A 25998-nucleotide genomic window follows, 5' to 3' on the forward strand; every position below is an offset into this window, starting at 1 on the left:
TTAATCAGCTACTTTGCATTCTGTGGCAGCTATTTTGTGCAGTTATTATGTAGTTGATTTTCAATCTGATGTGGCAAGCGTCCAAATTCATTTCAGTGTGAGTGAGTTGCAGATTTCATTTGTGACACATTAATTCCACCCCTGCCCATCCCTCATGTTTAGTTTTAGTGTAGCTGTCCCTGTGCCCCTATTGACCTTTCAATCTGTTTCCCCCTTTATTTGCTGAGCCTCTTTATATAACTATTAATGTGCCCACCTAACGCACAGAGCCCATGACTTTGGAAATGTCTATAGTCTTGCTGGTGCTATGTTGTCCCCATATCTTGCCTTCCAACAACTGCTCTAGCATATCCAGGTCCCTCCTATTCACTGTGTGATCCCATTCTACTATCCAGATTCTTCCTATTCACTGTGAGATCCCACCTTAGTATCTACAATTTCTCTCTGTTGCTGTCACCATTTCCCTACTCACTCAGCAATGTGAAGCCAATCTCCAGATTTGAGATTGACAGCTTTCCCTGTGACTGCCTGAACTGCCGGAAAAAAACCCCAGTCCATCATCAGTAAAGCTTCCAGGACTAATCTGAATAGCGGTTCGAAAGAAGGCTCACTGAACTTGAAACGTTAACTCTGATTTCTCCTCATGGATGCTGCTAGACCTGCTGAGGTTTTCCAGCAATTCCTGCTTTTGCTTCAGATTTCCACCATCCACCATCCTTCTGGGATTTTTTTCACCAATCTGAATACTTTGATCAAATCCAGCATGGGCAACCAATGACATAGGTAGGAGGAGGGCTGAGGATGTTAGGCAGGCTTTCAGGGAGCTAGGTTGGAAGCTCAGAGTTAGAACAAACAGAGTTGTTGTCTCTGGTTTGTTACCAGTGCCACATGATAGAGAGTCGAGGAATAGGGAGAGACAACAGTTAAATGCGTGGGTACAGGGATGGTGCAGGAGGGAGGGATTCCGGTATCTGGATAACTGTTTTTTTTTCTGGGGAAGGTGGGACCTCTATAAACAGGATGGTCTACACCTGAACCTGAGGGACACCAGTATCCTTGGGGGGAGGTTTGCTAGTGCTCTTGGGGGGGTTTAAACTAACTCTGCAGGGGCATGGGAACCTAGACTGTAGCTTTAAGGTGCAGGACCTGGAGTGTAGGGAGGTTAGGAACATGGCATCAATCTCAAAGGAGGGTGCCTGTAAACAGGAAAGTGGCTTGAAGTGTGTATACTTCAATGCAAGAAGTATACAAAATAAGGTAGGTGAACTTGCAGCGTGGGTTGGTACCTGGGACTTCGATGTTGTGGCTATTACGGAGACATGGGTAGAACAGGGACAGGATTGGCTGTTGCAGGTTCCAGGATTTAAATGTTTTAGTAGGGTCTGAGGTGGGGGAAAAAGAGGGGGAGGTGTGGCATTGCTTGTCAAAGATCGTATTACAGTGGTGGAAAGGACGATGGATGAGGACTTGCCATCTGAGGTAGTTTGGGCTGAGGTTAGGAATAGGAAAGGTGAGGTCACCCTGTTAGGAGTTTTCTACAGGCCTCCTAATAGTCCTAGAGACGTAGAAGAAAGGATTGCGAGGATGATTCAGGAAAAGAGTGAAAGTAATAGGGTGGTTGTTATGGGGGACTTTAACTTTCCAGATATTGACTGAGAAAGCTATAGCTCGAGTTCGTTAGATGGGTCAGTGTTTGTTCAATGTGTGCAGGAGGGTTTCCTGACACAATATGTAGACAGGCCAACAAGAGGTGAGGCCATACTGGATTTGGTTCTGGGTAACGAACCAGGCCAGGTATTAGAATTGGAGGTAGGTGAGCACTTTGGGGACAGTGACCACAATTTGGTGACTTTTACTCTAGTGATGGAGAGGGATAAGTGTGCACTGCAGGGCAAGAGTTATAGCTGGGGGCAGGGAAATTATGATGCGGTGAGGCATGACTTAGGATGCGTGGCTTGGAAAAGTAGGCTTCAAGGCATGGGCACAATTGATATGTGGAGCTTGTTCATAGAGCAACTATTAAGTGTCCTTGATAAGTATGTACCTGTCAGGCAGGGAGGAAAGAGTCGTGTGAGGGAGCCGTGGTTTAATAAGGAATTGGAATCCCTTGTTAAATGGAAGAGGGCGGCCTATGTAAAGATGAGGCGTGAAGGTTCAATTGGGGCGATTGAGAGTTATAAGGTAGCCAGGAAGGACCTGAAGAGAGAGCTAAGAGCAGCAAGGAGGGGACATGAAAAGTCCTTAGTTGTTAGGATTAGGGAAAACCCTAAGGCTTTCTATAGGTATGTCAGGAATAAAAGAATGACAAGGGTAGGAATAGGTCCAGTCAAGGATAGTAGTGGGATGTTGTGTGTGGAGGCTGAAGAGATTGGGGAGACACTGAATGAATACTTTTCGTCAGTATTCACTCAGGAACAGGACAACGTTGCCGATGTGAATATTGAGTCACAATTAATTAGAATGGACGGCTTTGAGGTATGTAGGGAAGAGGTGTTGGAAATTCTGGAAAGGGTGAAAATAGATAAGTCCCCTGGGCCTGATGGCATTTATCCTAGGATTCTCTGGGAAGCAAAGGAGGAGATTGCAGAGCCATTGGCCTTGATTTTTATGTCCTCATTGTCTACAGGAATAGTGCCAGTAGACTGGAGGATAGCAAATGTGGTTCCCTTGTTCAAGAAGGGGAGTAGGGATAACCCTAGTAACTATAGGCCGGTGAGTCTCACTTCTGTTATGGGCAAAGTCTTCGAGAGAATTGTAAGGGATAGGATTTATGAACATCTGGATAGGAATAATGTGATCAAGGATAGTCAGCATGGTTTTGTGAAGGGCAGGTCGTGCCTCACAAACCTTATTGAATTCTTTGAGAAGGTGACTAAGGAGGTAGACGAGGGGAAAGCGGTAGATGTGGTGTATATGGATTTTAGTAAGGCGTTTGATAAGGTTCCCCATGGTAGGCTACTGCAAAAAAATATGGAGGTATGGCATTGAGGGTGAGTTGGAGGTTTGGATTAGGAATTGGCTGGCTGGAAGAAGACAGAGGGTAGTAGTTGATGGTAAAGGTTCATCTTGGAGTGCAGTTACTAGCGGTGTTCCGCAAGGATCTGTTTTGGGACCATTGCTGTTTGTCATTTTTATAAATGACCTGGAGGAGGGGCTAGAAGGTTGGGTGAGCAAGTGTGCGGATGATACGAAAGTCGGTGGAGTTGTTGACAGTGAGGAAGGATGTGTCAGGTTACAGCAGGATATAGATAAGTTGCAGAGCTGGGCAGAAAGGTGTCAAATGGAGTTCAATGTAGGTAAGTGTGAGGTGATTCACTTTGGTAAGAGTAACAAAAAGACAGGGTATTGGGCTAATGGTCGGATACTTGGTAGTGTGGATGAGCCGAGGGATCTTGGTGTCCATGTACACAGATCTCTGAAAATTGCCACCCAGGTAAATAGTGCGGTGAAAAAGGCATATGGCATACTGGCTTTTATTGGTAGAGGAATTGAGTTCCGGAGTCCTGAGGTCATGTTGCAGTTGTATAGGACTCTGGTGCGGCCGCATCTGGAGTATTGTGTGCAGTTTTGGTCGCCATACAATAGGAAGGATGTGGAGGCACTGGAACGGGTGCAGAGGAGGTTTACCAGGATGTTGCCTGGTATGGTAGGAAGATCGTATGAGGAAAGGCTGAGGCACTTGGGGCTGTTTTCATTGGAGAAAAGAAGGTTTAGGGGTGACTTGATAGAGGTGTACAAGATAATTTGGGGTTTAGATAGGTTGACCATGAGAACCTTTTTCCACGTATGGAGTCAGCTATTACAAGGGGGCATAGCTTTAAATTAAAGGGGGGTAGGTATAGGACAGATGTTAGGGGTAGGTTCTTTACTCAGCGAGTCGTGAATTCATGGAATGCCCTGCCAGTAGCAGTGGTGGACTCTCCCTCTTTATGGGCATTTAAACGGGCATTGGATAGGCATATGGAGGATAGTGGGCTAGTGTAGGTTAGGTGGGCTTGGATCGGCGCAACATCGAGGGCCAAAGGGCCTGTACTGCGCTGTATTTTTCTATGTTCTATGTTCTAACCCTTGGTCTAGATTAGGATGAGCCTCTTGACTGACTGTGACAGTACCCACAATTGACAATACCCTTTACACCACTAAGGACTGAACCTGTTTGATTTTCATACATGGCTATATGTTCTTAGGACATACCGTGTTTTGTGTAAACTGCTGGCACACGCTGCAGCTCTGATGTTGACATAGTACCGTGCCTCACAGCAACATGTGCACTCCTGTCAGAATGATAGATTGATTGCCCAGTACTTCCCAGTTCATACAAATTGTCAGCCTCTGCATTAAAACCAATGCAGAGGCATTAAGTTCATTCTGAAGACTCTGCGTGTATACGCTAAAAATGTGAAATAAACCAAGGCTGGCCACTTCATCTGGTAAAATGATTAAGTGTTAAGAAAGCAAACTAATGTCCATAAAATGCTACTGTATAGATTAACATGCTCATCCCCAACACAGAACAGTGCTAATAGGGTGTGAAAACCTTTGTTTAAGGTGATGGATATGAAAGGGTTAATCTAAGAGGCAAACTGAACCTCTGTCTGTTCTGATGTAAAACATATCACTGGATCGATCATCAGGTAGTTTGGCTGGACAGGCATTGGTCTCTGACATGGTCTGCCGGTGGAAACAAATATGTCTTTACTCTCTCTCATCAGTAATAGTTAATGTGCCTCAGAATGAATGTTATCTGTACGTAGTTCCTGACATATAATAAACTGGATGTAGGTTTGCTCGCTGAGCTGGAAGGCTCATTTTCAGGTGTTTCGTCATCATATTAGGTAACATCTTCAGTGAGCCTCCAGACAAAGCACTGCTGGCATATCCTGCTTCTATTTATATGTTTGGGTTTCCTTGGGTTGGTGATGTAACAAACATTACATTGGACAAACAGGCAGTAAACTAGCCACCAGGATACATGAACACCAACTAGCCACAAAAAGACATGACCATCTCTCACTTGTATCCTTACATACAGATAAGGAAGGGCACCACTTCGACTGAGGCAACACACCCATCCTAGCACAAGCCAAACAGAGACATGCACGAGAATTCCTAGACGCATGGCATTCCAACTGGAACTCTATCAACAAACACATTGACTTGGACCCCATTTACCACCCCCAGAGAAAAAGAACAGGAAATTACATCACCAGTGGAAATGATGTCACCACAGGAAACGACATCACCAATCCAATGAAACCCAAACATATAAATGCAGGAAACACCAGCAGTGCTTTGTCCGGAGGCTCACTGAAGATGTTACCTGGAATGGTGATGGAATGTCTGAAAATGAACCTTCCAGCTCAGCAAGCAAATCTATATCCAGAACCTCAACCCGAGCTACAAATCTTCTCAAAATTTGTTTATGTAGTAAACTATAGTTGTTTGGAATACAAATACCTTGTTTGCAGAGACTGATTATGACATGGGCAAATTGTTGGAGAGAATCCTGAGGGACAAATGTAAATGTACATTTATTTGGAAAGGCAAGGACTGATTAGCAATAGTCAACATGGTTTTATGCATGGGAACCATATCTCATAAACTTGATTGAGGTTTTTGAAGAAGTAACAAAGAGGATTGATGAGGGCAGAATGGTCGATGTGATTTATATGGACTTCAGTCAGGCGTTCGACAAGGTTCCCCGTGGGAGACTGGTTAGCAAGGTTAGATCTCATGGAATACAGGGAGAATTAGCCATTTGGGTACAGAACTGGCTCTGGGTGATGGTGGAGAGTTGTTTTTCAGACTGGAGGCCTGTGATCAGTGGAGTGCCACAAGAATCAGTGCTGGGTCCTCTACTTTTCATCATTTATGTAAATAATTTGGATGTGAGCATAAGAGGAATAATTAGTAAGTTTGCAGATGACACCAAAATTGGATGTGTAGTGGATAGCGAAGAAAGTTACCTCAGATTACAACAGGATCTTGATCAGATGGGCCAATGGGCTGAGAAGTGGCAGATGGAGTTTAATTTAGATAAATGCGAGGTGCTGCATTTTGGGAAAGCAAATCTTAGCAGGACGTATACACACTTAATGGTAAGGTCCTAGGGAATGTTGCTGAACAAAGAGTGCAGCTTTATAGCTCCTTGAAAGTAGAGTCACAGGTAGATAGGATAGTGAAGAAGGCATTTGGTATGCTTTCCTTTATTGGTCAGAGTATTGAGTACAGGAGTTAGGAGGTCATGTTGCGGCTGTACAGGACATTGGTTAGGCCACTGTTGGAATGTTGCAAGCTATTCTGGTCTCCTTCCTATTGGAAAGATGTTGTGGAACTTGAAAGGGTTCAGAAAAGATTTACAAGGATGTTGCCAGCGTTGGAGGATTTGAGCTATAAGGAAAGGTTGAACAGGCTGAGGCTACTTTCCCTGGAGCGTCGGAGGCTGAGGGGTGACCTTATAGAGGTTTATAAAATCATGAGGGGCATGGATAGGGTAAATAGACAAAGTCTTTTCCTTCGGTTGGGGGAGTCCAGAACTAGAGGGCATAGTTTTAGGTCGAGAGGGAAAAGATATAAAAGAGACCTAAGGGGCAACCTTTTCATGCAGAGGGTGGTGCGTGTATGGAATGAGCTGTCAGAGGAAGTGGTGGAGGCTAATAGAATTCAACATTTATAAGGCATCTGGATGGGTATATGAATAGGAAAGGTTTGGAGGGATTTGGGCCAGGTGCTGACAGGTGGGACTAGATTGGGTTGGAATGGACAAGTTGGACCAAAGGGTCTGTCTCTATGCTGTACATCTCTATGACATGTCCTCCACACAGGTTACTGGATAGTTCCTGACACTGGCACGGAAAAGAAGATTAGTGACAGCACTCTACCCCAAGCATTGCATCATATTATAGCAAAGAAAATTATGATATCTGTGGCTCTAACTATTTCAGTCACCCACTAATAGGCTTATTCGCACAATTATAACATTATTGCTATGCCCAACAAAAATATTTTCAATTGAGCTGTACTGGAATAATAGTTTTTGAGGTTTGAGTGATTAAATTTGACTGTATTGCCTTGTTGTGCAGTAAATTAACTTCGTGATTTTCATCAAATGATGTTATCTGCAGTGTTTAATCTTATTCAGGATTCTGTGCTCTTTCTACAATCAGCTGAAAGCAATCACTTTGGGCTGAATCTTAAGCTATTTTGGCTAAGTTTCAATTTCATCAATTCTCTCAGAGGATGTCTCTCTGTGAGGTATAGCAAGTTATCTCAAGCTAATATTCCAAATTCACCTGGTTAACTACCAAACTCCAATGACACTATTTGTTTGATGCTAGCTGGATTCTACCATTTGCCACATTTGGAGTAATTCGCCATTGCCAAGATATCCCAGAATAGACTGGCATCTCTGGTATCCATATTACCATTAAAAGGCCGTTGTCTATCTTGGCAAACACCGTCAATGTGGGACTACGTTGCATGGTTCCTCATCTTTGTCCTGAATGTGTTAGATAAGGGGAAATTGGCACCTCAGTTTGCTGACGAGCACCTGAAGTCCTGGTGGATGGGATGATGCAGAGGAGAGCTGTTCTCCTTCCCCAGGGCCATCAGAGGAAACCGTGATGCCAGGACCCTGCCACATTGGTCAGATGTTGCCCACCACCTCATTGCAGTGTCAGCGTCTGGAAGAATGCACAGCAATGAAGGAAAAAGGAATATGACCTTCTGCACTCAGCAAGTATCAGTGCCCATCTTTTCTCTGCTACCTCACAATCACTTTATCTCTGCCACTGCAATCATCTCTTCCACCAAAGCTCATGCTCCACTACTCTCAGTACATTACATGTAGCATCTTCCCTTAGTTGCCCTCACTCTAACTTAGCATGGCTACTGCACAGCCTACTTACTCACTCAGGACACCTCACTACCCATTGCTCCATTCCTCCACTAGTTCCATCACTCACAGTTTCTTTCATCTCGCTCAATCCTCCCTTGGAGACAACAGTCCATAAAAGGGCAGAAAAAAAGTCAAGTCAGGTCTTTGTTTTGCCTGACATTCAGCTCTTTACCTATTATAAGCTAAATGATCCTGACAGACTTGAGGGGCTGACTGATTGTGCCCAAGTTTCTACAGTGATATCAAAGGCTGCCCTTGGCTTACTGTATCAGGAGCCCTGACTGATAACCGTCTCCCTTGTCTTGGCTGAGATTGTGTTTGGTAGTGACATGCATTCTAGTTTTGTGACAGCCCTTAATGACCAGGCAAGACATAAATACTGTTAGTTTGGTAGCTTTGGTGGCAAAACATGAAAAGGCAAGGCAGACTTGGTGTCAGCATCCAGGGAGGTCCGAGGTAAGTGAGCCTTAATACAGCAAATGAGCAGCCCTGAGATGTCGCCTGGTCCAATCAGTTGGCTGGCTGCCTGTCTCTGTGCACAAAATGTACTTGCAGTATCATTGCATTGTTAGTTTCAGGTGTGCTCTGAAGTGCAACTTTAAAGTGAAGAAAAATCCCATTTACAATGTACTGAACTGTTGCAACTAACCCTATCATAATTGATTCACCATAACAAGAAACCATTGCAGATTGTGCATTGACTTCAGAGTGAGAATCTCCAAGGCTGCTTTAGTTTTGTTTTGGGGGCGTGGGGGAGGTCAGCTTGTATTTTCTTCTTAAAGATATTTTTATCTTATTAAATGATAATGTGGCCCAGAAACCAAAGAGAATCCTTGAAGTTTCATGTTTGTCTCTGAGTGTAAGACACACTGCATGAAAACATTTCAGGAAATTGTGTCAACACTTACCAGGCAGCTGGGTGGTTATAGCACGTTTCAGGATATCAGCTATGGCATATATACATAAAGTGATCAATGTAAAATGTTGACATAGACTACATTGAGACTTTCCAATGCATTATTGAAGCAGTATTATAAAAGACGCTGTAGATTTGAGTTGTCACATCAAGAGGGACCTGATAAAACTGTTATTGGCATCCAACTTTATAAATATTATACAAGTAGAAGGCATTGCGAAACTTTCATCAACTGTAGACCAGGGATCAATGACTTTTGCAACTGCTTTATAAAGTTGTGAGGAATCCATAGATACTTTTATTGAACTATTTGTCTCAGGAACTGTGGCTACCTCGGCACTATTCTGTAGGTTCAATGACTGGGGAGATAACCCATATTTACAATGTCATCCAATTATTTCTTTACATTTAGGAAGATCTTTCAACAGAAGAAAGAGACAAGCTAGTTTCGTGTCACCTTTCGAAGTAACCTAAAAGGGGCTTCAAGTTTTTCCAATCGTGTGACTAATTTGGGATATAGGTGCTCAAAGACAATGTTTAAGAGTTGGAAGGAAGTTGAGGGTAAAGCATACCTTCTTACTCACTATGGAAGACTGCTGGATACTGATGATGCACACTTTTTCCACATATGTGTGATCTTTGAATATCAGTAAGATATGTGACATCCCTTCAACTGTAATCAAAATGCCTCCAACTACTCAAAGATTAAATTAGGTGGTAATATGATCACCTTAATTCATCATAGGGTGTCATCTGAGATAATTGTCACACTGACAACTGGTCTTATTCTCAATTTTTTCACTCAATATACCTGAAGCTTGTTTCTGAAGAAGTTGCTTAACTTGCTGTCGAGTAAGGGTAAGTCATCACCAACACTGCGAAATGATTGCCAGAAGTCTTACTTCGACTTCCTCGCTGAGGGATTAAACCTGCTTTGAGGGTCCAGCAATCAGCCTGTTTTTGTGGCTGCTCAATCTGGATTTATTTTCTCGGCTGTTTGTGAACTTTTACTCCTCTCACTGCTTTTTTTCCTGTTCTCACTACTGACTGTAAAAAGCTTTAGCAGTTTAACAGTTATCTTTGCAAGAGTATTCTGTTCTCTGTTGCTGTAGTTTATTAGTACATTTGTAAACTATGTTTTTGGTGACTGTATACTTAAAAGAAAAACACTTCAATGGTGAGTAATAGTCAGTTCAGTTTAAGATAAACAGTTGATTATGGTAGCTGAATAAATTGGTTTAATATATTTTCCATTCTTATTGATATTGTGTTATTAATCACTTCTTACTTTGTAAAGAAATGAAATCAACACTCACCATAGCGCAATTTGCCATTACCAAAAACAAACAAATTAAAGGGAATAATGCATTGAAATGTTTCTGATCAGTTGTTTCCAAAAAGTATATTATCTATATTTTTTAGGACGGAAAGAAAAAATTTGATAAAGAAAGCGAGAAATACTATTCTATATTGGAGAAGCATTTGAGTCTATCATCAAGGAAAAAGGAAGCACATTTACAAGAGGTAAGAACATTCTTGCCTTATAGAACCGTTTTAAGGAATATTTATTATGGTTTAGAATGCAAATATTTATTAAAAATTTCCTTAACTAATCTCCGGTTGGCTTCTGCTTGTTCCAAAAATGACTACTTTCACACATCCCAGTTGTATGATTTCGCACAAATTATAACCTAGAAAATTACATTATCCCAAAGAAAGTTTGGCCCCAATTTAAAACCCTATAAGTGATGGATTTTGAATGATATTGATTTTTATTATTTAAAAGGATATACTAGTTTGATTGTTGACTTGTTCAGTCTTTCCTGGGTCTACATTCAAGTAATAAGGTGAAAGAGTAAGCATCATGTTAGAATTCTGCATTGGTACCATTCAGAAATAGTCAGCCCTTGCTGAAAGATTGGATGTGAAGCCTTCCATTTCTGTATCACAGGTTTAAAAAGAGCTTCTAATTAAATCAGTAAAATCTTCCTGCCCCAACAATTGTAGGAGGGAAAATAGAAGGAGCTTAGTGGAAGCAAGTGTTCTCGGCTGCCTCCTTTGATGTCTCAGAATATAAATATGGTGGTTAGGAGCCTCCTTAAATGGGACATGTTAAGCAACCTAACACTAGGAAACTATTAGACCATAAGACCATAAGACATAGGAGCGGAAGTAAGGCCATTCGGCCCATCGAGTCCACTCCGCCATTCAATCATGGCTGATGGGCATTTCAACTCCACTTACCAGCATTCTCCCCGTAGCCCTTAATTCCTTGTGACATCAAGAATTTATCAATTTCTGCCTGGAAGACATTTAGCGTCCCAGCCTCCACTGCACTCCGCGGCAATGAATTCCACAGGCCCACCACTCTCTCGCTGAAGAAATGTCTCCGCATTTATGTTCTGAATTGACCCCCTCTAATTCTAAGGCTGTGTCCACGGGTCCTAGTCTCCTCGCCTAACGGAAACAATTTCCTAGTGTCCACCCTCTCCAAGCCATGTATTATCTTGTAAGTTTCTATTAGATCTCCCCTTAATCTTCTAAACTCCAATGAATACAATCCCAGGATCCTCAGCCATTCCTCATATGTTAGACCTACCATTCCAGGGATCATCCGTGTGAATCTCCGCTGGACACGCTCCAGTGCCAGTATGTCCTTCCTGAGGTGTGGGGACCAAAACTGGACACAGTACTCCAAATGGGGCCTAACCAGAGCTTTATAAAGTCTCAGTAGCACAGCGGTGCTTTTATATTCCAACCCTCTTGAGATAATTGACAACATTGCATTCGCTTTCTTAATCACGGACTCAACCTGTATGTTTACCTTTAGAGAATCCTATTGCTTAATTTCAAGTAATATGAATTGCAAACGTGAATCTGGAACTATATTTGAGTATGCCAATATTCAATGTAATTAAATTCTTTGAAGTTTTAAATTAAATCAAATTGGCATTCCAAACAAAATGTAAATTCCTTCTATTACAGGCTGATACACAAATTGACAAGGAACGGCAGAATTTTTATGAAGCTTCATTGGAATATGTGTTCAAAGTTCAAGAAGTTCAGGAAAAGAAGAAATTTGAGTTTGTTGAACCTGTAAGTAATGGAATTATAGAATTATAGAATGGTTACAGCCTAGAAGGTTATCATCAAGGACAAACGTGTCTGTGCTGGCCCTCCAAAGGGATCATTCACCTTGTGCTACTCCCCTGATAATTCCCAATATCTTTGGGACATTTTTCTTTTTATGTAATAATCTGATTTATTTTTGAAAGCTTCAAATGATCCTGAAATTGCACACTCCCAGACAGTACATTCCAGATCCTAGTCATTTGCAAGAGAGAAGGTTTTTTCTCATGGTATCACTGCTTCATTTTCCGATTACCTTGCTGATAACTGTGGACTATAGAGTTATACAGCATATGAACAGCCCCTTTGTCCCACTGCGTCTATGCTAACTAACAAACAACAAACTACACTAATTCCGTTTACCTACACTTTGTCCAAAGCCTACAATGCCTTGGCATTTTCCGTGCTCATTCAGATGCTTCTTAAATATTGCGACAGTACCTGCATTCACCATGTTCCATATTTCTACCACCCTCTGGGTGAAATAATTTCCTCTGACCCCTCTGAACCATCCACCCTTCACTTTAAACGTATGCCCTCTGGTCTTAGTCACATCTGCCACGGCGAGAGCTATTCCACAAACCTACCATCTAGAAGCACAAGAGCAGCAAACATGCAGGAACACCATGATCTACAAGTTCCCCATCCAATCTACTCATAATCCTGACTTGGAAATATATTGCCATTCCTTCAGTGTTATTAGGCCAAAAAACTGGAATTCCCTCCCTAATGGTTTTGTGAGTTTATCTAGAACATTTGGACTACAGTGGTACAAGAAGGTGGGTCACTACCATCTACTCTGAGATGTGGAAGGCTTTCAAACATAGGTTGAAGATAGTGCAGGATAGGCATGTCCGTTGAAGGCAAAGGATAGGAAGGGCAAGACTCGTGAACGGTGGATGACAGGAGAAATTGTACGACTAACCAAGAGGAAAAGGGAAGCGTACATAAGGTCTAGGCAGCTAAGAACAAATGGGCCCTGGAGGAATATTGGAAGAGTAGGACAGGTCTTAAACAAGGAATCAAGCGGGCTAAAAGGGGTCATGAAATATCTTTAGCGCGCAGAATTAAGGAAAATCCCAAAGCATTTTATTCTTATGTAAGAATTAAGCGGGTAACTAGAGAAAGGATTGGTCCACTAAAGGATAACGAAGGAAGGCTGTGTGTTGAACCTGAGAGAATGGGTGAGATTCTGAATAATTAGTTTGCATCAGTGTTCACTGAGGAGAGGAACATAATGAATGTTGAGATTAGAGATTGAAGTTTGATTAGTCTGGATCACATTGACATAAGTGGGGAAGATGTGTTGGGTAGGCGAGAGATTATTAAGGTGAACAAATCCCAGGACCGGATGAGATCTATCCCAGGTTGCTGAGGGAGGCGAGAGAGGAAATAGCTGGGGCCCTGACAGATATCTTTGTGGCATCCATAAATACAGGTGAGGTGCCAGAGGACTGGAGGGTTGCTCATGTCGTCCCCCTGTACAAGAAGGGTAGTAGGGATATTTCGGGTAACTACAGACCAGTGAGCCTGACGTCAGTGGTGGGCAAGTTGCTGGAGAAGGTACTGAGGGATAGGATCTATTTATATTTAGAAAATAATGAGCTTATCAGTGATAGGCAACATGGTTTTGTGTGGGGGAGATTATGCCTTACCAACCTAATAGAGTTCTTCCAGGAAGTGACCAAGTTGTTAGATGAAGGAAGAGCTGTCGCTATCATATACATGGACTTTAGAAAGGCATTTGATAAGGTTCCCCATGGTCGACTAATGGAGAAAGTGAAGTCACATGGTGTGCAGGGTGTTCTAGCTAGGTGGATAAAGAACTGGTTGAGCAACAGGAGACAGAGTGTAGTAGTTGAAGGGAGTTTATCGAAATGGAGAAAGGTGACTAGTGGTGTTCCACAGGGGTCAGTGTTGGGGCCACTGTTGTTTGTAATAAACATAAATGATCTGGAAGAGGGCACTGTTGGAATGATCAGCAAGTTTGCAGATGACACAAAGATTGGTGGAGTAGCAGAAAGCATAAGGGACTGTCAGAGAATACAGGAGGATATGGATAGACTGGAGAGTTGGGTGGAAAAGTGGCAGATGGTTTTCAATCCAGACAAATGTGAGGTGATGCATTTAGGCAAGACTAATTCTAGAGCAAATTATACAATGACTGGAAGAGCCTTGGGAAAAGTTGATGGGCAGAGAGATCTGGGAGTGCAGGTCCATTGTACCCTGAATGTTTCTGCACAGGTGGATAGAATGGTCAAGGAGAAAGTGAGGTCTGCAGATGCTGGAGATCAAAGTTGAAACTTTATTGCTGGAACAGCACAGCAGGTCAGGCAGCATCCAGGGAACAGGAGATTCGACGTTTCGGGCACAGGCCCTTCTTCAGGATAGAATGGTCAAAAAGGCATATAGTATGCTTGCTTTCATTGGATGGGGTATTGAGTATAAGAGCTGGCAAGTCATGTTAAAATTGTACAAGACATTGGTTCGGCTGCATTTAGAATACTGTGTACAGTTCTGGTCACCACATTACCAAAAGGATGTGGACGCTTTGGAGAGGGTGCAGAGAAAGTTTACGAGGATGTTGCCTGGTATGGAAGGTGCTCGCTATGAAGAGAGGTTGAGGGGGGACCTGATTGAGGTTTACAAAATCATGAAGGGTATAGATAGGGTGGAAAGAGACAAGCTTTTTCCCAGGGTAAAGGATTTAATAACGAGAGGTCATACTTTCAAGGTGAAAGGTGGAAAGTTTAAGGGGAATACACGTGGCAAGTACTTCACACAGAGGGTGGTGGGCGTTTGGAACGCGTTGCCAGCAGAGGTGGTAGAGGCAGGCACGGTAGATTCATTTAAGATGCGTCGGGACAGGTACATGAGTAGGTGGGGAGCAGAGGGATACAGATGCTTAGGAATTGACCGACAGGTTTAGACAGTACATTTGGATCGGCTCAGGCTTGGAGGGCCGAAGGGCCTGTTCCTGGGCTCTAAATTTTCTTTGTCCTTTGTTCTCTTTGCTTTTCCCTAGTTGCCCTTGAATAAGAACAATGGGCCTGCAATGCGCACTTCCATGAGTGAATTAAGAAAATACTACTCCCTGTATCCTTCCCCTCTGGCTCCTCATACTTCCTTAACTGTGGTCCTTCCTATCTCCATGATACCTTGTTGCAATCTTTCCACTCCCATGGCCTCTCATACCTACTTTGCTTAACAATTGAATAGTTCCAATGCAAACTCAGTGTGAACCCAAGTAACTTGTGTCCTCTCCTTTTGTCCTTCTCGCTCTCTGCCAACTCACCCATATCCGCATTGACATATCTTTGGAAGCATACTGACAGAAAATGAAGTTGTGTGTATATTGATGATGTCATATTGAAAGAAACACTCTTATTGATACAATAATAATCAATAAGTTGAAATTCCTTCAACTAATTCCTTATGAAAGCAAAGGGTCTGTCCCCGTGCTGTACATCTCTTTGATTTTGACTCTATGACTTAAATAAGCAGTTGGAGCTGTCACTCAGAATGCTCACTAGTTAGATTCCCCATTGTGAAAATTACGGTTTGAGATAGCTGCCATGCATAAATCCTACAATGGCTGCTGTCAAGAGAAACACTAAAACCCTTAACACTTTTTGTTTAATCCAACGCATTTATTTTTGGACAGTTCCTTAATAGCTTTGGCAGTCCCATTATCATCCCAATCATCAGCAAAGTGATAGAAGTCATTGGCTGTATGATCAAGTGGGACTTACTTAACAATAACTTAGTCACTGATGGTCAGTTTGGTTTTCAGCAGGGTCATCCAGTTCTGACAAGGGAGGCGCAGTAGTAGTTTGGCGCACTGACCTTTACACCGCTGAGGCCAAACGCCAGCTCGCAGATACCTCCTCCTACCGTCCCCTTGACCATGACCCCACCCCCCACCACCAAACCATCATCTCCCAGACCATCCATAACCTCATCACCTCAGGGGACCTCCCATCCACCGCCTCCAACCTCATAGTCCCACAACCCCGCACCGCCCGTTTCTACCTCCTGCCCAAAATCCACAAACCTGACTGCCCCGGACGACCCATCGTCTCAGCCTGCTCCTGCCCAACCGAACTCATCTCGGCATACCTCGACACGGTCCTGTCCCCATTAGTCCAAGAACTCCCCACCTACGTTCGTGACACCACCCACGCCCTCCACCTCCTCCAGGATTTCCGCTTCCCCGGTCCCCAACGCCTCATCTTCACCATGGACATCCAGTCCCTCTACACCTCCATCCCCCATCACGAAGGACTCAAAGCACTCCGCTTCTTCCTTTCCCGCCGTACCACCCAGTACCCTTCCACCGACACCCTCCTTCGACTGACCGAACTGGTCCTCACCCTGAACAACTTTTCTTTCCAATCCTCCCACTTTCTCCAAACAAAAGGAGTATCCATGGGCACCCGCATGGGCCCCAGCTATGCCTGCCTCTTCGTAGGGTATGTGGAACAATCCATCTTCCGCAACTACACTGGCCCCACCCCCCATCTTTTTCTTCGCTACATTGATGACTGTATCGGCGCTACCTCGTGCTCCCACGAGGAGGTTGAACAGTTCATCCACTACACTAACACCTTCCACCCCGACCTCAAATTCACCTGGACAGTCTCGGACTCCTCCCTCCCCTTCCTAGACCTTTCTGTTTCTATCTCAGGCGACCGAATCAACACGGACATCTACTATAAACCAACCGACTCCCACAGCTACCTGGACTACACCTCCTCCCATCCTGCCCCCTGTAAAAACGCCATCCCATTCTCCCAATTCCTTCGTCTCCGCCGCATCTGCTCCCAGGAGGACCAGTTCAAAATACGTACAACACAGATGGCCTCCTTCTTCAAGGACCGCAATTTCCCCCCCGACGTGGTCGACGGTGCCCTCCACCGCATCTCCTCCACTTCCCGCTCCTCCGCCCTTGAGCCCCGCCCCTCCAACCGCCACCAGGACAGAACCCCACTGGTCCTCACCTACCACCCCACCAATCTCCATGTACAGCGCATCATCCGCCGTCACTTCCGCCACCTCCAAACAGACCCCAGCACCAAGGATATATTTCCCTCCCCTCCCCTATCAGCTTTCCGTAGAGACCACTCCCTCCGCGACTCCCTTGTCAGATCCACACCCCCCACCGACCCAACCTCCACTCTCGGCACCTTCCCTTGCAACCGCAGGAGGTGCAACACTTGCGCCCACACCTCCCCCCTCACTTCTCTCCAAGGCCCCAAGGGAAACTTCCATATCCGCCACAGATTCACCTGCACCTCCACCCACATCATCTACTGCATCCGCTGCAGCCGGTGTGGCCTCCTCTATATTGGGGAGACAGGCCGCCTACTTGCGGAGCGATTCAGAGAGCACCTCTGGGCCACCCGGACGAACCAACCCAACCAACCTGTGGCACAGCATTTCAACTCCCCCTCCCACTCCACCGAGGATATGCAGGTCATTGGACTCATCCACCGCCAAACCACAACAACCCGACGGTCGGAGGAGGAGCGTCTTATCTTCCGACTGGGAACCCTCCAACCGCAGGGGATGAACTTGGACTTCACCAGTTTCTTCATACCCCCTCCCCCCACCTTGTCTCAGCCGGATCCCTCCAGCCCGGCACCGCCTTCCTGACCTGCAGTCTTCTTCTTGACCTCTCCGCCTCCATCCTACTCCGACCTATCACCCTCACCTTGACCTCTTTCCACCTATCACATTTCCAACTCCCCTCCTCCAAGTCCCTCCTCCCTACCTTTTATCTTCTCCTGCTGAACACTCTCTGCTCATTCCTGAAGAAGGGCCTGTGCCCGAAACGTCGAATCTCCTGTTCCCTGGATGCTGCCTGACCTGCTGTGCTGTTCCAGCAATAAAGTTTCAACTCATCCAGTTCCTGACCTCTACCAACTTGAGGAAAGCAAAATGGATTTTGAGATATAGAGTATTAGAGTACAGATCGCATGGCTGTTAATGGATCTATTCAAGGCATACCTACAGTCACACCTGTAATACTGCATACAATTCTACTCATTGCACCACAAAAATAAACTTGTAGCGTTTGTGACAAACTGATTATCTAACTAAAGATAACTGAATTATGAGGAGAGGTTGAAGAGGCATGGATCATTGACTGTGGAGAAATTAAGATCATGGGAGTTTTTTAAAGCTATTTAAAGGAATAGAAAAATTGTTTGACATTACTACCATCCCTATAACTGGAACCTGTTGAGACAGTCAGATGTAGCAACTTCATAATGTGGGTGGTAAATGTTTTCAATGGAAAAAGTTTGAGAGTTTTCTGAGTCCATGCCAATATCAATTCCTCAAGTAACATCACCAAAACTGTACTTCATTACTTATTTCATTGCTGTTGGTAGGACCTTGCTGTGTGCAGATTGGCTACAAGGTTTGCCTACATTAAAATAATAATTACATTTCAAAAATACTCATTGGCTGTGAAAATCCTTAATACAGCATATGCTTAGGTCATGAGTGGTGCAAGATGAAAGCTAATGCTTTCAATATGGACCCAATAGAGTTTTGAAATGAAGTGTAATAATTCTAAATTAATATTTTCATTCATGACTGACTGGCTTGATTTCAATAGCACAGATTATATAATATTCCATAATTATTAAAACTAATTTCATTGTTTGTGTTTGAAGCGGAATAACTCTCATCTTCCAAATGTTGTTTAATTTGATCTCATCCATAATATGTTATATTTAAGCAGTACTCTTTAGAAATAACATTTGAAGTAATTGACTCACATTGACAAATTGGATATTCTGCTTAATTTCCTGTGAAAATGCGAGCATAATTATCTAGTAATTCTTATAATGGTGTCTCTCATTCTCTCTGACCCACATATAAAGACAAGATAGGATAAGCATCACTTCAGATATAAATCTCCCGCAGAAGTGGTGAAGCAGGCTTGGGAAGATCTTGTAAGGTATAATTTCCAAACTGCGCTATCATTTTATTAATTGCTTCTTCTGTGAAAATCTGCTTATATTTCCACAGTTGTTGGCATTTCTTCAAGGGTTATTCACATTCTATCATGAAGGCTATGAGCTTGCACAGGAATTTGCTCCATACAAACAGCAGCTCCAGTACAATCTGCAAAACGTAAGACATCCTCTATTACAATACCACAGTGGAAGGTTTAGATCAGTAGTGCAGGATTCTATGATGATTTAAAAGGAGGTAGATTAGGGAAGAGTGATTAATGATGCTAAGTTTGGTTTTAAAGTTTTGAAGTTTTGAACAGAATGAATAACTTAGAAGATGAGAAACTTAGGAGTATTTAGCTCCTGGAAAATGATGAAAATGTCCAACAAAATGTGTATTGGCTTAATTTTGAGGTAGATGTAGTATTTTCCAAAATGACCTCTGCTGGCATCACCTCTACCAATGTGTGGTACTAGATAAAGGTTTTCAAAGTGGTGCCCAGCTACCATTCCTCCTTTGTCTTTCCTTTGCCTTAGGCCTACCTAGTGATTAGTGGTAGACAATGCACTACTGTGAAATATGGAAAAGAAACCATTATTAGATAACTTCGAGATTTATTGCCCAAAAGCAATAAATGAGTTACAGTTAGTCAGCCAAAATTACAAAGAACTTAGCATGTCAATACAGATTCATTTGCTATCTTCCAAAAGCTAAACTGTATGACATCAGTAGAATGGGTGGAGCTAATGTAACAAGAACATTAACTCTTTTAGAACCATGATCTTATACAATAATAAAGATGTGCAGAGGCTTAAGAATGTGAAGAGTTATGCATTTGGAACGTAGAAGGAATAAGCGAGGAATGTTTACTAGAGTGTTAAACATGGCATTATCAATTAAATAGAAAAAGTTAAGAAAGTTGGTGATGGAGAATAAAACATTTGAGACTGAAATTGTGATTTGCTACTTAGTGAACTGAATTAAAATTTAATTGAACAGCATATTTAGTCTTATATCCCTCATCTAAGTAAGTATTCCAAATTAGATAGTCTTCCATATGCCTTTTCTGTACTCCCAGGAAGTCCTCCCGCAGTGAAGCACTGTGGCTTAATGAGCTTTCAGCAGCGGGAACTGCAAATGGCCTTGACTGATAACCTGGAGCAGGTCGGAGCTTGAAGGCTCACTTCAAACTGCACTATTCTGACATGGGAAATTTATAACTGCCAAATTCTGTTCTTTTTATCGTTGCTCTGATGAAGAGTCACCTAGACTGAAAATGATAGCTTGCTCTCTCTCCATGGATAATGCCTGACCTGCTGTGATTTCCAGCATTTTTTGTTTCCGGTACTTAGACTGAAATGATTTGACTTAATTTTTCTCATTAATTAAGTCTGTAATTAGTCTGACATTTCAGAACACGAACTTCAAACTGTCTAGAACATTTAAATTAGAGTCTAGATGGTGAGATGGTTTTTTTTGCTGAGTTTTTGCAAGAGCAGTGAATACTTGTGTTTAACTGCATATGTGTACTTCCAGATGTTAATGTTAGTTTTCAGATTGAGAGCACTGTTACATCCACTGTTATTAAATAATTCTAACATGCATTTGACTGCTGAGCAATAAAATATATTATTATGGTTTTATTTTATTCAAGACCAGAAATAATTTTGAAAGTACCAGACAGGAAGTGGAAAGATTGATGCAGAGAATGAAGTCAGCCCCTCAGGATTACAAACCACCTGGTCAATGGACAATGGAGGGATATCTTTATGTGCAGGAAAAACGTAAGTGTACAAAAGATGTTTTTGTTGTTTGTTTTCTTATCATTTACTGTTCTAAAATAAAGTTGTGAACTTTCTGCAGCCACATAAAACTCTTAAATTACATTCCTTTATGCTATCAAAAAATAAACTATGTTAGTCTTACAGCTATTGGTGTTCTGATGGCACACTACTCGGTCACCCTTAACCTTTCCAATTAGCAGTGATGTACAAAGGCCCAGAATTTTAATTGGTTGTTTGTATGCTGTCTATGTGAGAAGAATGAAATTGCTGTAGAGTACAGACATTTATAGCTCTTATTCTAAACATGACATCAATTGTAGCATTGAAGACATCAATTAATTTAATCTTACTTCTGGAATCCAAATAGAACAAAATTTAATTGTTCATTCCTTAATCATCTTAAGTTTTGTACGTTTTGAATTTCTAGAAGAGGTGTTCTTTATCAGTTGTGAATCGTTGTTCCAATTGTATAAGCAACTTGCATATTTAATCCTAATTGTTTCTTTGTAAGAAAAGTCTCCCTTTGTTCAGTTTGGTCTTCAAACAACAGCTACATTTAAAAATGATTTGAATACTGTCTTTGTTCCATTGTGTGCAAATTGTTCATTAATAGTTCATTCTTTTGTTTAGGACCCCTTGGATTTGCATGGATAAAACACTACTGTACCTATGACAAAGCAACAAAAGCATTTTCAATGACCTTATGTGAACCTAAGTCAGGAGGAAAATTGGTAAATTCAAATATTTTCTGATATAAATGATCAATAATTTCACTTTTCTCCCACTGCCATGTTTGCATTTTCTAACCAGGTCTCTGGATGCAACCGCAGAAAGGATCATTTTGAAAGGCACAATTTGCATCTTATGAAACTGTGGCCATTTTAACTTATCCCTCCTTCTCATATCTGACCTATCTGTTATCTTTGTGAATGACTCCACTGTTTTGTCCAATGTCCAATTTGGTGTAAATACATTTCTCCTCCTATCTATCTTTTCTTCATTTCTGCACCAATTCATCCAATATTTTTCAAAGTTATGCTATTGGCCTCTTCCAGTCTCTCCTTTTCAAGTTGCCTTTTGCGACATTATCTTAAAATACAGCATTACATTTAAGTTTTGTGCTGACAAAACTTTACTTTATTTCATCATTACTTTTCCTAGCTTCTGATTTATCACATTCAATATTTGATTAACACAAATTTTGTCAATTAAATATTTGGAAAACCAAAGCCAGTATATTTGATCCTCAGCACAAACTCCATTCTGTAGCCACCAAATCCATCCATTTCACTGGCTATGGTCTTAACTCTCAGCCAGATTGTTTGCAACATTGGCAGTTTAATTGATTCTGAATTGAGCTTTAGGTCTATTCATGTTCAATCACCACAAGCAGCTACTTTGCTGCTCCTGACTCTTTCATTTGCTGCTGAAACTCTCCTTTATTATCTATAGGCCTGATTATTGTAAAAGTTTCCTGACTAGCCTCCCACTAACCCAAAGCCCTTCAGAATCACTGTCCCTTCCCAATTCAGAAGTCTTGCATATCTTTAAGTTTCATTATCCCAGATTGCTGGCCGTCCCTTCATGCTATCTAGTCCCATAGCTTTGGAATTCCCTCCCGAAATCTACTCTCTACTTTAACTTGCTCCTTTTAAAACCTACCTTTTTGACCAAACATTTGGTCACCTGTCCAAATATATTTTTATGCAACTTAACATCAAATATTTTTTGTTAGCATGTTTATGGAATTCCTGCAGATATTTCACAAGATTAAAGATGCTATACAAATATAAGTTGCACTAACTTAGATATGGGAAGGAACTTTTGAGCTGCTGTAATGTTCTATTTCACAAACAATAAATAGTTGGTATTATAAATTTATGCAGTAAACCTTTCAACAGAAATAGAATTGTAGCATTAGCTGTACCTTGGAAGGACGATAACAATATAATATTTTTCAAGAGAAATATTGATTCATTTCATTTAATCCGTACGAGAATTGCTTGTTTGAAATTGTGCCTCATTCAACATGAAAATGTCTGATTTGTTATTTTGGAATTAAATAGAATGGCCTTGTAACAGCTTCAGAAATATTCAAACTGAAGTTTTGCATTCGAAGAAAGACGGACTCAATTGATAAACGCTTCTGTTTTGATATTGAAGTGGTGGAAAGGTAAGATACATTGTTACGAATTTGATTGATTCCTTAAGGTCAGTCAGTGTAAATTATAGATTGGAACGAAGTCTTTCAGCTTGAACAGTCCATGTTGATGTTTGTCCTGAATCAGCAGTATTTCTTATTATATATTCTGCCCTCTTCCTACAACACTTCAATGGAACTTTATTTTAACCATTTATCAAGGCTATTTTTAAATGTTCAAATTGTGTGTCAATTAAATCAAGTATTTCTTGAGGAATGTTGAAGGGACAATGATCATAATATCATAAGGTTTAAATTAATTATGGAAAAGAACAAAAAGCAAGCCAGAATGAAAATAATTAATTACAGGAGAACAATTTGAATGAGTTGAGAATAAATCTGGTACAATTAATTTGGAATCTAAGATTATGGGTCCAACTGTAATTGAACAATCGTCTGTCTTTAAAGCCAACATATGTCAAGTGCATCCGGTGAGTTTGAAAGTCAGGCAAACTAAGTCGGAGATTTCTGGATAATTAGAGAGCGATACACACAAAGATAGATAGACATTCGTCAAAATAAAGTAGGAAAGAAGTGTAACTAACAGATGACCAGTTGATATTGCAAGAAAGAGATTCGTTTGAAGGGTAGTGTTAAAGAAATAAGAGAAACAAAATACAGCATAAAAAGAGATTAGCAGCAACCCTCCAACCACAAGGGATGAACTCGGATTTCACCAGTTTCCTCATTTCCCCTCCCCCCACCTTGTCTCAGTCAAATCCATCGAACTCAGCACCGCCTTCCTAACCTGCAATCTTCTTCCTGACCTCTCCGCCCCCACTCCAGTCTGACCTATCACCCTCACCTTGACCTCTTTCCACCTATCGCATTTCCGACGGCCCTCCTCCCTACCTTTTATCTTAGCCTGCTGGACACTCTTTCCTCATTCCTGAAGAAGGGCTTATGCCCGAAACGTCGATTCTCCTGTTCCCTGGATGCTGCCTGACCTGCTACGCTTTTCCAGCAACACATTTTCTGCTTTGCATCTATCTCTACTGAGGATGAGAATACTTCTGAGATCATAGTAAAAGAGGATGTAGTTAAGACACTGGACCGACTAGAAATTGATGGGTACGAGAAAGCTGGTAAGTCACCATAACCTGTCAAAATGTATCCTAAGATATTGAGGGAATAAAGAATGGAAATTGCAGAAGTTCAACCATAATTTTGCAATACTCTTTCTGTAGTGAGATAGTGACAGAAGCTGGAGAATAGCAGTTGTTGCTCCCTTCTTCAAAAATGGTTTGCAGGGAAAAGCACAGCAGCTGCAAGCCAGTCAGTTTAATCTCAATAGCAGAAAGGCATTTAAAAACAATAATTTCAGATAAAAATTAATAGTCACTTAGATACATGTGCATTAGTTAAGAACAAATTAAGTTTAACTTGATTTAATATTCACTTAAAGTGCGTCTGAACAGAAACACGAGTAGGTGGGGAGCAGAGGGATACAGATGCTTAGGAATTGGGCAATAGGTTCACACAATGGATTTGGATCTGCTCCGGCTTGGACGACAGAAGGGCCTGTTCCTGGGCTATAAATTTTCTTTGTTTTTGTTTTTCAACTGATTTGGCTGTTTCCATGAGGTAACAGAAATGGTTTCTGAAGTAATGTGGTTGATGTGGTGTTTTTCAAAGGTATTTCATAGAGTGACAGCACATGACAGGCTTGTCAGCAAAGTTAAGGCCTATAGAGTTTTAGGTCAGTTAGCTGCATTGGTGCAAAGTTGGTTGAGTAACAGGGAAGACAGCAGATAACAGTGAGTATTTATTTTGTCTTTGACTGGAGGAAGGTGCATGATAGGGTTCCCCTGAAATGGGTATTGGGACCGCTGCTTTTGTTAATTGAAATTCATGACTCAAGACTTTGGTGTGCAGAACCAATTACAAAAATTGCAAATTGCACAAAACTTGGAAATATTGTGAACTATAAAGAGGATTGATAAACTTCAAATTTACAGATTTGTAGAATGTATGGAAACATGACAAGTGAAATTTAATCTTGGTAAGACTAATGATGGAAAACAATGGGATGTGGGAATATATATACGCATTGTTGAAGCTAACAGGACAGTTTATAAATGTAATTAATAAGCTATGATCTTTATAAATTGATGCATGTGCAAAAAATCACAAGAAAGATACAATGAATCTTCATACAACCTGGTTCAATCTCAGTGGGAGTATTTTATCCAATTGTGCACACCATACTTTAGGAAGGATATCAAGGCATTGCAAATAAGATAGATTTAATAAAGCTCAGATGTTCTCTTTGGAGAAGAGAAGGTTGAAAGGAAATTCAACAAAAATGTTTTAAAAAATCATGAGTGGTATGGCGAGTAGATAGAGCGGAACTGTTCCTGTTTTCAGAAGGATCAAGAAACAGAGGACACCAACACCTCCTCTAGTCATTTTCCTTCATCGACCTGTCCCCCTAAAGGAGATTTTGGTGATAAAGGGCATGGTTACTGAGTGACAAAGGGGTCCTCACAAGTAAAGGAAGTACCTGCAGCGGTAAGGGCTGAGGAGAAGGTGTTATGGAACAATGGAGGGAAGAAGGTTAAGGATGTTGGCTGGAAGGAAGAACAAAACCAATGCCTTGATTTTGGATTTAAAAAGTGGTCTAAGAGCTCCTTGTATTTCATGTCATGGAAGAGTACAGTAGAACATTGTTGGAATATGAATGATGAATTCTACAGGAACCTTATCCAAAAGAGATATCCATAGACAAGATTGTAGCGTAGAAGTGGTTGCAACAGCTTTCCATTGCTTTTTATTGTCCACTTAATTTTAGCCATTAGATTTGAAATCACAATGTTGCCTGTTGTACCAGTTAGAAGATTGACTCCGATATAGTTGCACAATGATGTCAATCAAATCATTATAATATTTTTATTGAATGAAGCATCATGCCCTTCTCTGTAAAAAGGTAGATAATCTTGATTGGTAAAGCCATGTGAATAGTTGGCATGTGATGGAGAACGTTGCTGAGAAATTGTCAAGGTATATAATTATCGTAGTGGTGAAAATGTTGAGTTTAAGTCATGCTGGGTTTGAAGTTACTGAACTTTGGTATCAATATTGAGAATTCACTATAACAAGAAAA

The 25998-nt window shown here is 41.6% G+C and overlaps 1 protein-coding gene across 2 annotated transcripts in view; it reads left to right on the plus strand.

The window, feature by feature from the left end:
• Positions 1-25998, plus strand: part of arhgap42a (Rho GTPase activating protein 42a) — a 381038-nt gene that overhangs the window by 283681 nt on the left and 71359 nt on the right. For both annotated transcript variants that reach the window (XM_043698407.2, XM_043698409.2), the window contains 6 exons: positions 10236-10337; positions 11799-11909; positions 18984-19088; positions 20566-20695; positions 21326-21426; positions 22762-22868. In XM_043698407.2, coding sequence (XP_043554342.1) covers positions 10236-10337; positions 11799-11909; positions 18984-19088; positions 20566-20695; positions 21326-21426; positions 22762-22868 — 656 coding nt within the window. The remainder of the gene's footprint in view (positions 1-10235; positions 10338-11798; positions 11910-18983; positions 19089-20565; positions 20696-21325; positions 21427-22761; positions 22869-25998) is intronic.

This window comes from Chiloscyllium plagiosum, unplaced genomic scaffold (genome assembly GCF_037043375.1).
Source record: "Chiloscyllium plagiosum isolate Xiang-an unplaced genomic scaffold, Cpla_swu_hap1 HiC_scaffold_6, whole genome shotgun sequence".
In the NCBI taxonomy this organism is placed as follows: Eukaryota; Metazoa; Chordata; class Chondrichthyes; order Orectolobiformes; family Hemiscylliidae; genus Chiloscyllium; species Chiloscyllium plagiosum.